A 14,609-nucleotide genomic window follows, 5' to 3' on the forward strand; every position below is an offset into this window, starting at 1 on the left:
GAAACTATAAATATTCAATGAAAGATATTTCATAATCTCTATTCAATAATTTTAAGACATGAAAAATATTCCTATAATTGCAGAATGGACATAGCATATCAATGATATATTTTCCAGTTGATTAAGAAAACATATATCACTCACAGCCTACAAACAAATATCTCTGTTTTCCATGTATCCTCCTCAAAATTCGGTGGCATCGTTGGTTTACCTTTACAAAAAGAAAAGTTACAATTATTACTAATTCAATGGATACAAAGAATTGAAGCCAGAAATATACGTCAAAGAAGGAAAATAAGTTTGCAGGGTCAAGTTATTGGATGGAAGACTAAGGCACAGAACTGGATGGAATTGGTTAATACTTGATAGATACATCAGATTAGTATCTTTTACATAAAAACTAGATTTAATTGGATCTGAATCTACAAAAATCAAGTTGAACAAATTATTATTATGTTAGCAAGCAACCACTTACTGAGGGGTGATTAAGAAGGGTGGTAAGAAAATTAGAGGACCAACACCTCAAGTAGGTGCCATGAGAGTGTGGCAAGGGAGTGGAAAGGAGAGAGAATCATTTGTAATCACAGAGATATAAAGGAGCCGAAGAGAGAAGTAAGTAGAGGGAAGCAAATGGTGAGACCATGCCTGCTGAATTGTCAGGCCAGTCATATATCTTTTTCATTTTACATTTGCAAGATTTTATACTAATTTATGTATGCAAGTCTCCCTTAATATTGCTATTATACAGATATCCATATCAAAGAAGAAGACTCAGTGGGTTAACTAAGAATTTCCTTAGAAATAGCTAACTTATTGGTATTCTTCCAAAATCAAAACACCATGTACAAGATTTATCATCATTATCATGAGGATCGAAAGAATCAGTGAGTAGAAGTAGAACTATCAAACAGTGTTTTGAAAAGTTTTTTCCTGCATAGACAGATGGACACTTGGGCCGGATCACCTTCTGCTTTCGTAATCTTTGTCTTTTTTTTTTTTTTCATTTCTTTAATTAGTTAACAGTTCCCTTCTCATTCTCTCAAATACACATTAATATAGTGTGTATTAAATGAATTCTCTTAATTTTTTTAATAATTAAGAGAATAAAATATAATTTTTTATTATTAATTTTATAAATAAAATAAAAAATAAATATAAAAAAATATTAAAAAAATAAAGATCATATTTTATATTTTTAATTTTTTTTAATAATTAAAAGAATTTATTCCCATATAAAGCCAACCCGAGAACAAAAGCGACCGTAAGTTGGAACAGCTCACCAACAATATTTCTTTATTCATTTTTTCCTTTTCTAACATTAACACACAGACCCTAACAATGATAATTTACGTATGTAAAATGTTTGTCATTATATATTATACAAATATCCTTATTAAAATTTGTATATACAAATGTCTCTCCTTTTTTTATGTAATTCGTTGTACTACAGGAGACTAGGACAAATTCAAAATTTATAGGCAGATCATTTTATTCTTTTACGATTTACCAATTTATAACTCATTCGCTATTTTTTAAAAGTAACGGAAAAATTGAACATAATAATCTTAAAACTCACTAAAATTTTTTCCTCAATTAGATTTATTATTTTTTTAAAGAATTTAGATATATCAATCTTTCATACAGAATAAGAGAAGATTATCTTTGATCTTTTATTATTAGTATCTGGAGGAGAGAGAAGTACAATCCAAACCACAGCCTGTTACTTTGAATTTATTAATTTTTAACTTTGGTGATTGTTCATTGTTGTTCATTAAATAATTGTTTTACAATAAATATGCTGGTCCACAAGAAGGGCAAAATGGGGAAGACGTTCAGGATTGAAAGGCGTTAAAGAAAGGGCAAAAAGCCTTCCCAATCCCTCACACAAAAGAAGAGATAACATAGTAAGAGGAAGGAAGCGCACTCCCAAAGAGGGCAAAACACACAGCACTTCACCGTCATCATCATTTCAACCCCCCAAACAAAAGAAAAAGCTAAAGAAGAAGAAAAAAGCAAAGAGAGAGAAAGAGGCCTTGAAGAAAGAGCTTGAGGAGGAGGAAGAAGAAAAACAACAAGATAAGGGGTTTCTGTGTGTGTTTGTTGGAGGAGAAGAAGATGCAAGGAGTGGAGCAACAGAACAATAACCAGCAGCTGGTGGTACAGAACTCGGGGAGCCTGAGCTTCAGCAGCCAGCTGTCAAAGGAAGATGAAGAGATGTCCAGGTCGGCACTCTCCACCTTCAGAGCCAAGGAGGAAGAGATTGAGAGGAAGAAGATGGAGGTCCGAGAGAAGGTCCAGCTCCAGCTCGGTCGCGTCGAGGAAGAAACCAAACGCCTTGCCACCATTCGCGAGGTTCCAAACCTTAATTTCTCAATAATTTCACCTCACCCTTGCTTGCAAATCCTTATTTCTCTTCCCCATGCATGCAAAACCATCTTCTTTTTTTGGGGCTTTTAACTTTAAACAATGTTTTTTGGTTTATCCCTCTAAATCTGGTCTCTACAACATGTAGAGCACTTGAATATACCCGATCTGTGCCTTTTTTATTTTTTATTTTATTTTTCTGTTGTGCTTTTTGAGGAAAACGAATTCAAAATTCCCCCCTGGATTTGTTCTTGTCAGAGAACATTTTGCTTTTATAAATTTTCTATTTTATTATTTTCCATTTCTACTGTTTGAGGGTCATTAAGTTTCACATGTTCTTTTGTGTCTAACGGAAAGAATGGAGCTGGTCTTTTAATTTTTATTTAATATATATATTCTTAAATACACAACTGACCGTTATTCAGCTTGGTGTTTGAATTTTTATTTTATTTTATATTTATTTTTATACACAATTGCACATGCTTATAGGAGCTTGAAGCGCTGGCAGATCCAATGAGGAAGGAGGTTGCACTTGTCCGGAAAAAGATTGATTCCGTAAACAAAGAATTAAAACCACTAGGCCATACCTGCCAGAAGAAGGTAAACCTTAATTGAAATTCATCCAACCCTGCTAATTATGTAAAACATTATTGAATTATTGCATAATGATAAGAAAAATTCCCCAATTCTTATGATTTTACGGACTATGATATGATATTATTTCAATGTGGATACTCAATTGAAATTCCGCTGTACAGGAAAGAGAATACAAAGAAGCACTTGAGGCTTTTAATGAAAAGAACAGGGAAAAAGTACAGCTAATCACCAAGTTAATGGAGGTTAGTTAGTCTCAAATTCCATTATCATGGGTTTGTAAATTTACTCTTATATTTCAATAAATTATTTTACTGGTTCTAACATGTGGGTTGTTTTCTTGTGTTGTTTTTGGTTCCTACATCTTGACCAGCTGGTGAGTGAAAGTGAAAGATTGAGGATGAAAAAGCTGGAGGAGCTGAGTAAGAACATAGATTCCATGCAATGATCTAGCCAAACTGCTAATGACTCTGATGATGATGATTAGGCTTGTGTGGTATATTTTAAAAAGGAAAAAAAAGTGACATAGTATATTTTATATAATGTATCGGGTGTTTTTGTGATTGTGTAATTTTGTTGTGTTTAAATGTTTGTTTTAACTTGCATTTGGTGGGACATTATAGCTAATTTAGGAGGGTTATACCCTATAAACAGGCTTGTAACTAAAATACTTGCAATTTGTTGTCATTTTTTTACCCTTTTAATTTCACTTTCCTCTGCTTTGTTCTCCTTATTTAATTTATTATTATTTATTGATGTAATTTGAATTTTGTTACCATGGAAGATGTTTCTCATTTCCCACAATGCCCTGGTGTGGTTGTTAGTAGTTTTATGTTAATTATTGATAATAACTGTAACGTATATTACAAATCTATGAAGTATGGACATGAGTTGATGTGTTAGACACATTTTGAACACGACACTCACTGATACTTGTTCGACATATGTGTCTATTGTGTCCAATCGTGTCTTAATGAAAAATAAAAAAAATCTTTTCCAAACATTTTTGGATATACCTAAATATCATCACTACGTGTCAGCGTGTTCAGTTTTATTATGTTTTATTCTTAACATATATTGTTAAAATAAATTTAGATATAGTATATATTATTATTTATTAAAATAATAAAATATTTTAAATATTTGATATAATTAAAATAAGATATTAAAAATAATTAAAAATTTTAATTTATATTTTAATATCAACAAAATATCAAAATATTAAGATTTATTTTAAAAATACTTTATATTTTGTATGTATGTGTTTTTCTAAGTCATGTAAGATTTTAAAATTCGCGTGTCGTATTGTGTATGTGTCCGTGCATAGATTATAATTTATTTTGATATAAAGTCAAACATAGATCACGTTAATTGATGACCGGAATTCACACCCCTTAAAATTTTGATTATGAACCCGTTCTTTTGGCAAGCGCACCAAAATTATAGTCAAGTAATAACCCACCGTAGAGTGGGATCGTATCCACAGAAATTGGTAGATTTGAGCAATTTTAATCAATTGGTGAATTAGTTAAGCTGAGCAATATAGAGTAGGATTTGCGGAATTGTGAATGAACATGAAAGTAAATAACTCAAAAGTAAAGAGAAGCAGTAAAGTGCATAAAAGGAAATGGCATGAATGTAAAGTGCAGAAACATAAATGACTGAATTATAAATGGGAATGGGGATTGACAGAATTGTAAAGAAAGCTATAAAGAATGTGGGAGATAAGAATAGGGGAATTCATTGAGATTCGGAGATATTGTTCTCTTTGGATTAAATCCAGCTCATCTCATCCTCAATCATGCAACTCATTGACCTCTTGGCAATTGTTCATACCCTGGGTCAAGCTGTCCGACTCGGAATGTCTGGCGATAAAGCGACCGACCTCTTCAGGTCAGACTCTCCGACCTCTTCTCAAAGAGCTCGGCCAAATTGCCAAGAAAGTTTAGAAGAGGGCCCAAATGGAGGAACACGACCCAAGTCCAGAGGCATCCCAAGCCTACAGAGAGAAGGGCGGTTCCCTTGAAGATAAGATGATCTCACTAAAAAATAAGATAAGATAACTAACTTATCTTATCTAAGAAGGTCGCTCAACACCATTATAAATACATTGGAGCACCCAGGTATAACTCATACTCTGATTCTACTCAATACCTGCTTAATACCCTCGCTAACTTAAGCATCGGAGTCCCTTGCAGGTACCCCCCACTCTCCGGGGACGAAGGATCAGCGCCACCACCAAGTCCAACAAGTCGGACACAACCGTTCCGACCAGCACAGAAGATCTCGTCTGAGATCGACCTACAATTTCAGGTAACCCTCGGAACATTGGCACCATTGCCGGGGAACCTGGAAGTCATCCCATCGTCATGGCGGACGATCATGACAACGACCATAACTCAGATCTAGAGGATAGAACGCCGCACAAAAATGCGAATACTACACCAAAAGATACTTCACAGCTTAACAAAAAGAATTCTCCAAACGCAAAAGCCATGGAGACGCTGCAAAATCGATTGAAACAATTGGAAGAAGAAGCCCTACGACAACGAGAGGCTGAGAAAGATCTATAAAAGAAAATAAGGCGACGCCAGGAATTAGAGGATAAACTCCTAAGACTCGAAGCTGATCTCAAAACCAAAGCCACACGATCTCCACATGAGGATAGTTCCCGCAAAGAGTAAGACCCGTTCACCAAGGAGATCATGAAGACCAAGATCCCAAAAGACTTTAAACTCCCGGACATGACTTTGTACGATGGTACTACAGAACCTGGCCATCATCTTAGCAATTTCAGAAGTAGAATGTACCTCACCGATGCCTCAGATGCAGTTCGCTGCAAAGCCTTTCCTACTACTTTAACAAAGACGACAATCAGATGGTTCGACAATCTGCCTCTCAAGTCCATCTCGAGTTTCGATGACTTGGCCAAGAAGTTTTTGGCCAGATTCTCTATCCAAAAAGACAAGGCTAAACACGCCCCAAGTCTATTAGGAATCAGGCAAGGAGAACGGAAAAGTCTCCGCAACTACATAGAAAGATTCAACAAAACGTGCCTAGACATACAAAGTTTACCAACAGAGGCTGCCATTATGGGCCTCATCAATGGCTTGCAAGAAGGACCCTTTAGTCAATCTATATCCAAAAAATACCCAACATCTCTGAACGAAGTGCAAGAACGAGCTGGGAAGTATATCAACATGGAGAAAAACTCTCGGCTAGGAGAGACTTCAAAATCTGGATTCACCTCTCAGGATAAAGACAAAGAGTCCAAAAAGAAGGAAGATCGACACGGAGAAAAAACTAAAAAATACTACAATTACACCCCTGTTCGGGTGTCCCTTGTGGATGTCTACAGAGAGGTCTGCCACACTGAAAAAATACCTCCAGCTCGACCACTCAAAGGCAAAAAAGGAGGAGGAAATCGGGGCGAATATTGTGAGTATCATCGCATCCGCGGGCACCACACCAACGAATGTTTTGACTTAAAAATGTCATAGAAAATCTAGTAAGAGAAGGGAATCTAGATCAGTATCTGGCCGACCGGGACGATGAGGAAAGAAAAAGAAGAAGGGAAGAAAATATCGGTCGAAACGAGCGGTCACCCCGCACACCAGAAAAAAGACACGTCCACATGATACACGGCGGATTTGCAGGAGGAGGAGACTCCAAATCATCTCGCAAAAGATATCTTAAAGATGTATATCATGTCGAGGGGAAGGAGGAAGCACCCGACATTCCCACGATTACCTTCACCAGAGAAGACGCATCCGATATAATCTCAGGACACGACGATCCCATGGTCATCGCTGTTATACTGGCAAATGCAAATCTTTACCGCACACTGATAGAACAAGGGAGCTTTGCCGAAATCTTGTTCAAAACTACCTTCGACAAGCTTGGCTTGGAAGAAAAAGAACTCATAGCATATCCAAACAGCCTGTTCGGACTAGGAGACACCCCGGTTCAACCACTCGGATACATCTCGCTACACACAACCTTTGGAAAAGGAAACCAGTCAAGAACACTCAAAATAGATTACATCGTGGTCGACGTAAGTTCAGCCTACAACACCTTAATAGGTCAGACAACATTAAATCAGCTCAGCGCAATAGTCTCGACTCCGCATCTATGCATGAAATTCCCAACTACAGAAGGGATAGCTACAATAAAGGCAGATCAGAAGACGGCACGCCACTGCTACCATGAAAGTCTAAACCTTAGAAGCAGAGGAGAAGAATTCCACACAATCAAAATCGGTGGAGTTTAGAGGCGCAAAGAACTCCGCCCACAACCCGGAGGTGAAATAGAAAAAGTCCAGATCGGGGACACCCCGGACCAAATGACCAATATCGGTACAATCTTAAAAGGAGATATAAAAAAATCACTCATACAGTTCTTACGAGATAACGTCGACCTCTTTGCGTGGAAGGCCACAGACATGCCAGGCATAGACCCCAAGTTAATGTGCCATAAGCTGGCAGTTTACCCAGGATCTCGGCCAGTATAACAAAGGCATAGAAAGCTCAGACCAGAATGCTCTCAAGCTGTGGAAGAGCAGATACAAGCTCTACTGGAGGCAGGGTTTATAAGAGAAGTCAAATATCCACTATGGCTGGCCAACGTCGTCTTGATGAAAAAATCAAACGGGAAATGGCGAATGTGCACCAACTACACTGATCTCAACAAAGTCTGCCCAAAAGATCCTTATCCACTCCCAAGTATCGACGCTCTGGTAGATGCCTCCTCCGGATATAAATACCTCTCGTTTATGGACGTATACTCGGGATACAATCAAATCCCAATGCATCCACCCGACCAAGAAAAAACTTCCTTCTTGACCCCAAAAGTAAACTACTGCTACATCGTCATGCCTTTTGGTCTTAAAAAAGCGGGAGCTACTTATCAGCGATTAATGAATAAAGTCTTTTTGGATCACATCAGAAAAATCATGGAAGTCTATGTGGACGATATGCTGATAAAGACACAAAATGAAGAGATGCTACTGGCCAATCTGACCCAAGTGTTCGACACTATAAGACGGCATGGCATGCGACTCAATCCCGCGAAATGAACCTTCACAGTAGAAGCTGGAAAATTCTTGGGTTTCATGCTCACACAAAGAGGAATCGAAGCAAACCCGAACAAATGCAGGGCCATACTCGATATGAAGAGTCCGACTTGCGTCAAAGAGGTACAACAACTCAACGGGAGGTTAGCAGCCTTGTCCAGATTTCTAGCCGAATCAGCAATAAGATCCCTTCCCTTCTACACCATTCTAAGGAAGGGAAAGAAGTTCGAATGGACAATGGAGTGCGAGCAAGCCTTCCAAGATTTCAAAAAGTTCCTAGGACAGCCATGGTGCACGAAATTGCAATCACACTTTTGTAATTCCGCACAACTAACCAGCAAGTGCACTGGGTCGTCCAAGTAATACCTTACGTGAGTAAGGGTCGATCCCATTGAGATTGTCGGCTTGAAGCAAGCTATGGTTATCTTGTAACTCTTAGTCAGGATATCAATAATTCTCAGGTTTAATTGTGATGAGTAAAAGAACATGAAATAAATACTTGTTTTGCAGTAATGAAGAACAGGTTGAGGTTTTGGAGATGCTCTATCTTCTGAATCTCTGCTTTCCTACTGTCTTCTTCTTCAAGCACGCAAGGCTCCTTCTATGGCAAGCTGTATGTAGGGTTTCACCATTGTCAATGGCTACCTCCCATCCTCTCAGTGAAAATGTTGAACGCGCTCTGTCACAGCACGGCTAATCATCTGTCGGTTCTCAATCAGGTTCGAATAGAATCCAGTGATTCTTTTGTGTCTGTCACTAACGCCCAGCCTTCAGGAGTTTGAAGCTCATCACAGTCATTCAATCCTTGAATCCTACTCAGAATACCACAGACAAGGTTTAGACCTTCCGGATTCTCTTGAATGCCGCCATCAATTCTAGCTTATACCACGAAGATTCTGGCTAAAGAATCCAAGAGATATCCACTCAATCTAAGGTAGAACGGAGGTGGTTGTCAGGCACACGTTCATAGGTGAGAATGATGATGAGTGTCACGGATCATCACATTCATCAAGTTGAGGAGCAAGTGATATCTTAGAATGGAAACAAGCGTGTTTGAATGAAAAACAGTAGTAATTGCATTAATCCATCAAGACACAGCAGAGCTCCTCACCCCCAACCATGGGGTTTAGAGACTCATGCCGTAGAAGATATAATAAGAAACGTGTAATGTGTCATGAGGTAAAGATACAATGTCAAAAGGTCCTATTAATAGTGAACTGGTAACCTAGGATATACAGAAATGAGTAAATGACGTAAAAATCCACTTCCGGGGTCCACTTGTTGTGTGCTTGGGCTGAGCATTGAAGCTTTCATGTGTAGAGACTTTTTCTGGAGTTAAACGCCAGCTTTTGTGCCAGTTTGGGCGTTTAACTCCAATTTTTGTGCCAGTTCCGGCGTTAAACGCTGGGAATTCTGAAGCAGATTTGTAACGCCGGTTTGGGCCATCAAATATCGAGCAAAGTATGGACTATTTACATTTATGGAAAGCCCAAAATGTCTACTTTCCAACGCAATTGAGAGCGCACCAATTGGGCTTCTGTAGCTCTAGAAAATCCACTTTGAGTGCAAGGAGGTCAGAATCCAACAACATCTATAGTCCTTTTCAGCCTCTGAATCAGATTTTTGCTCAGGTCCCTCAATTTCAGCCAGAAAATACCTGAAATCACAAAAAAACACACAAACTCATAGTAAAGCCCAGAAAAGTGAATTTTAAATAAAAACTAATAAAAACATGCTAAAAACTAACTAAAATGTACTAAAAACATACTAAAAATAGTGCCAAAAAGCGTATAAATTATCCGCTCATCAAGCCACCTATCCTAACTCGGCCACGGGAAGGAGAACCACTCGTATTGTACCTCGCGGTAGGAAGTCGGGCAGTGGCCTCAGCACTAGTCCAAGAAGACGACAGTGGACAACAACCTGTATACTTCATCAGTAAAGCATTACAAGGAGCCGAGCTGAACTACCAAAAAAATAGAAAAGTTTGCTTACGCTCTCACACTAACATTTTGACAACTTGGTCCATACTTCCAAGCCCACACCATTAAGGTTCAAACCAACCAACCCATAAAAGGGATTTTACAGAAAACAGACCTGGCAGGCAGAATTTTGCAATGGGCAGTCGAGTTATCTGAATTCGATCTTCACTACGAAACTCGGACAGCCATCAAATCACAATACCTGGCCGACTTCATTGCAGAATTTACAGACACACTAGAAATTCCCACAGAATGGAATCTCTACGTGGACGGTTCCTCAAATAAACTGGAAGCGGTGCAGGTGTGACAATTGAAAGCGACCAAGGAACCCAAATCGAACTCTCCCTTAAATTCGGGTTCCCAGCCTCAAACAACCAAGCGGAATACGAGGCACTGCTACCGGGTTTGAGGTTGGCTAAGGAGGTTGGAGCTCGAAAGCTTATCGTCTTCAGCGACTCACAGGTAGTCATTTCGCAAATAGCGGGAAGCTACCAAGCTAAGGATCCCACCATGAAAAAGTACTTGGACAAAACCAAGAAACAGCTCGGACAAATCGGAGAATATGAGATCCGTCACATATCCCGAGAACAGAATGCCCGAGCTGACGTACTCTCAAAACTAGCCAGCACCAAACCAGGGGGCAACAATAGAAGCCTCATCAAAGAAATTCTGCAAAATCCATCAATCTTGGAAGAAGAAAAAATCCTGGCCAAAACAGGTCAGGATCAAGGATGGATGACTCCCATAATTAACTACCTCAAAACAGAAGCACTCTCCCCAGAGGAAAAAGAGGCAAAGAGGTTGAAACGGGAGGCACAATACTACACTATCATTAACAATACTCTATACAAAAGAGGGATTTCAATACTACTCTTAAAATGCGTACCAACTTCTAGCATAAAGGAAGTTCTAGAAGAAATACACAGTGGCATTTGTGGGAATCACCTCGGAGCACAGGCACTTACCAAAAAAGTACTTCGAGCAGGGTTCTATTGGCCAACCCTACAAAAGGAAGCGACAGAGTTCGTAAGGTCATGTCCATCCCGCCAGAAACATGCCAACTTTCACATCGCCCCACCAGAGGAACTTATCAGCGTGACCTCACCCTGGCCATTCGCAAAATGGGGACTCGATCTTCTTGGACCCTTCCCTCAGGGATTGGGACAAGTTAAATTCCTCATAGTAGGGATAGACAACTTCATAAAATGGATCGAGGCAGAACCCCTAGCCAATGCCACTGCTCAAAGAAGTCAAAAATTTTTATATAGGAACATTGTCACGAGGTTTGGGATTCCATACTCCATCACCACGAATAATGGTACCCAGTTCACAGACGCGGGCTTTAGAAAGCTAGCGGCCGACTTGAATATAAAACAACAATTCACTTCCGTAGAACATCCCCAAGCCAATGGACAAGCCGAAGTCGCCAACAAAGTCATACTGGCCGGGCTGAAACGGAGATTACATGACGCAAAGGGAGCCTGGGCCGAGGAGCTCCCACAAGTCCTATGGGCATATCGAACAATGCCACATTCCACCACAAAGGAATCACCCTTCCGATTGGCATACGGAACGGAGGCAATGATCCTAGTGGAGATTGAAGAAAGGTCGCCTAGAGTGATCCACTATAGTGAAGAAACCAACTCCCAACTACAAAGGGAAGAACTCGACCTACTTCCAGAAGTCCGAGAAAGAGCTCGGATTAGGGAAGAAGCATTAAAACGATGAATGGCCGCGAGATACAATCAAAAGGTGGTACAGCGATATTTTGCTGAGAACGACCTCGTCCTAATCCGAAATGATATCGGAACAACCCGACCTGGAGAAGGAAAGCTGGTAGCAAACTGGAAAGGTCCCTACAGAGTCATAGAAATACTTGGAAAGGGCTACTACAGACTGTCCGAACTCGATGGACGAGAGCTTTCTAGGTCGTGGCACGCCTGCAACTTAAGAAGGTACTATAGTTAGGGATGATAAAGGATCTTAGAATAAGGCGCACTCTTTTTCCTGAAAAGGTTTTTTAATGAGGCGCCAAGCCAAGACCTACAAATCACCCAACTTAGAGGACTAACCTCCTGCATGTATAAATTCACATTTTCTTTTAAATAAAATCTGTTTAGATCTTCTACAAACGCTTAAGCTGCATTAATCTGAAACATTCATCGTCCGATTATAAAGCTACAGATCGGCGGAAAGTGAAAGTCAAATTCACTGCGCGATCACGATAAATACCAAAAATGAAAACCAAATTCATTAAAGGGTCGATCAAACAAGGGTTAAACCCAATATCTACAAAATGGGTAAAGATGAAAATAGAATAATGCAAGAAGTTATAGAAAGTGATCCATAGAAAGGACCTGACGAGGTCCTAATAAAATGGATTGCTATAAAATAACTTAAAGGCTGGCCGACATAAAGAAGTTGGACCAGCCGCAGTAGCCGAAGTTATAAGTAAATCCCTGAAAAGAGGTCTGGCCAGCCCTATAAAAGAGGATTACTATAACTCAGAAGGGCCCGACATGGCGAAGTCGGCCCGAAACACAAAGTTATAAAAGTAATCCCTGAAAGAGACCTGAACAAGGTCCAAGAAAGAGGATTACAAAATAACTCAGCAGGGCCCGACGTGGCGAAGTCGGCCCGAAACACAAAGTTATAAAAGTAATCCCTGAAAGAGACCTGAACAAGGTCCAAGAAAGAGGATTACAAAATAACTCAGCAGGGCCCGACGTGGCGAAGTCGACCCGAAACACAAAGTTATAAAAGTAATCCCTGAAAGAGACCTGAACAAAGTCCAAGAAAGAGGATTACAAAATAACTTAGAAGGGCCCGACGTGGCGAAGTTGGCCCGAAACATAAAGCTACAAAAGTAATCCCTGAAAGAGACTGGAACAAGGTCCAAGAAAGAGGATTACAAAATAAAGCTCTGTAAGGGACCGACGTGACAAAGTCGGCCCGAAATCTAAAGCTACAAAGGTAATTCCTGAAAGAGACCGGAACAAGGTCCAAGAAAGCAGATTACAAAATAAGCTCAGCAGGGCCCGACGTGGCGAAGTCGGCCCGAAACACAAGTTATAAAAGTAATCCCTAAAAGATACCTGAAACAAGGTCCAAGAAAGAGGATTACAAAAATAACTTTGAAGAAACCAACACGACGAAGTCGGCTTCTCAAAAACCTTAGCATTATAAGAGGTAAAACAAAGACCTTACTAAGGCCCAAACGGAAAGGATTACTAGAAATAACTACAGGTTAAAAGGAGAAGGTCGGCATACGAAGTACGAAGGCAAATCCAAAGAGGTCGGCAAAGCTCTAAGACTCCCAAAAAAGAACCTGATAAGGTACCAGGCTAGTGCAGACAAGCATATTATGAAAAAAGCACAAGATCTAATAATAACAAACTCAGGAGGCTATCAAGGTTGGCCCCAAGAGCTTGGAAATCACTTTGTTTTTTCAAAATAAAGTTGCTAAACAAGCAACTAAAAAGTAGCAAAAAAGTCAGAACTACCAGTCACAAAATATAAAAAGTCCAAAAGCCCACAAGTCGGGCTGATTACACAAAACATTCAGGATAATCATTGGGGACCTAAAGACTTCCCAATAGCATCAACACGAGGTGAAGGAGGACGAGTCTGGAGAGGCACCGCATCCACCGTCCCGTCATCCCGGTTCAAGATTTGGCAATCAGGTTCTAACTCAGGGTGACTAACCTCGGCAGAAGGAGGTAAAGAGGTCGGCGCGACAGAGGTCTTTTTGGCAGGCATGGAAGGAGGGACGACATCATCATCATCAAGGTCATCAGAAACGATTTTACCATCTCTCACAACATTGTCTAAATTGAAGAGAGAAAGGTCGAGCTCGGGTGCAAGAATTCGAACATGCTCCTTCAGGTTCTCATAAGCAGCATTTACACTGCCTACAAGGTGACCTTGAAGCTCAGCATAATCAGCTCGAGCAGACTCTAAATCATCCCTGAGACGCATCATCTCTCTATAGGTCATGACATAGCTATCCTTTTGCTTCAATGCCGTATCCTCAGCCAATCTCAAAGAAGCTGCCAAGACAAAAGAGCTGGCCTTTTCGCCCTCCAATTCCATCTCCAGCTTGGTCACCTTTTTCTCAAGTTCCTCCTTCAGACTCTTTATTCGATCAAACTCTGATTTAGCCTCCTCCATAAAAGCTCTCGTAGCATGAATGGGAAGATCTTGGGCAGTCCGATATAAAGCCATACCCATATGTGCCATCTTGACACTGCTCCGAGTAATGAAGTCCAAATGGCAAAGAAGAGAAACATCGTCAGTGGGCATGGTACCATAAGGACCGATCTGCTGGTCCACAAACTCGACGGCAACAAAATCAGGAGTATCAAGGTTAAAAGGCTCCGTAGTTTTTTGTTTTTACAGAGGAGGAGCGCCGGTGGAAGAAGAGGTAGCAGCGGAAGTCTGCGGAGGATCGGACAAATGAACCCGAGGAGTAGGAATCATCTTCCTCGGCCCAGGAGAACTCGGGACAGACGACTTCGATAAAACCTGGGAGGACCCTTCTCCAACCACCTTGGCCGTTACGTTCTGAGTCGCGGTAGCCTTCCTCGCCTTCTTAAAGG

General features: G+C 40.2%; 1 protein-coding gene across 2 annotated transcripts; it reads left to right on the forward strand.

Moving 5' to 3' along the window:
- The first annotated feature begins 1,860 nt into the window (after positions 1 to 1,860).
- On the forward strand, positions 1,861 to 3,691 carry LOC130932448 (uncharacterized). 2 transcript variants are annotated; one of them, XM_057861773.1, is made up of 4 exons: positions 1,861 to 2,352; positions 2,854 to 2,964; positions 3,123 to 3,203; positions 3,323 to 3,691. In XM_057861773.1, exons 1-4 carry the CDS (start codon positions 2,116 to 2,118, stop codon positions 3,404 to 3,406), a joined length of 513 nt encoding a protein of 170 aa, XP_057717756.1. In that variant the 5' UTR covers positions 1,861 to 2,115; the 3' UTR covers positions 3,407 to 3,691. The 2 variants fall into 2 exon arrangements, with proteins under 2 accessions (XP_057717756.1, XP_057717757.1); XM_057861774.1 differs by having other exon boundaries at positions 1,862 to 2,352; positions 3,332 to 3,667.
- The last annotated feature ends 10,918 nt before the right edge of the window (positions 3,692 to 14,609 follow it).

Source organism: Arachis stenosperma, chromosome 6 (genome assembly GCF_014773155.1).
Source record: "Arachis stenosperma cultivar V10309 chromosome 6, arast.V10309.gnm1.PFL2, whole genome shotgun sequence".
In the NCBI taxonomy this organism is placed as follows: Eukaryota; Viridiplantae; Streptophyta; class Magnoliopsida; order Fabales; family Fabaceae; genus Arachis; species Arachis stenosperma.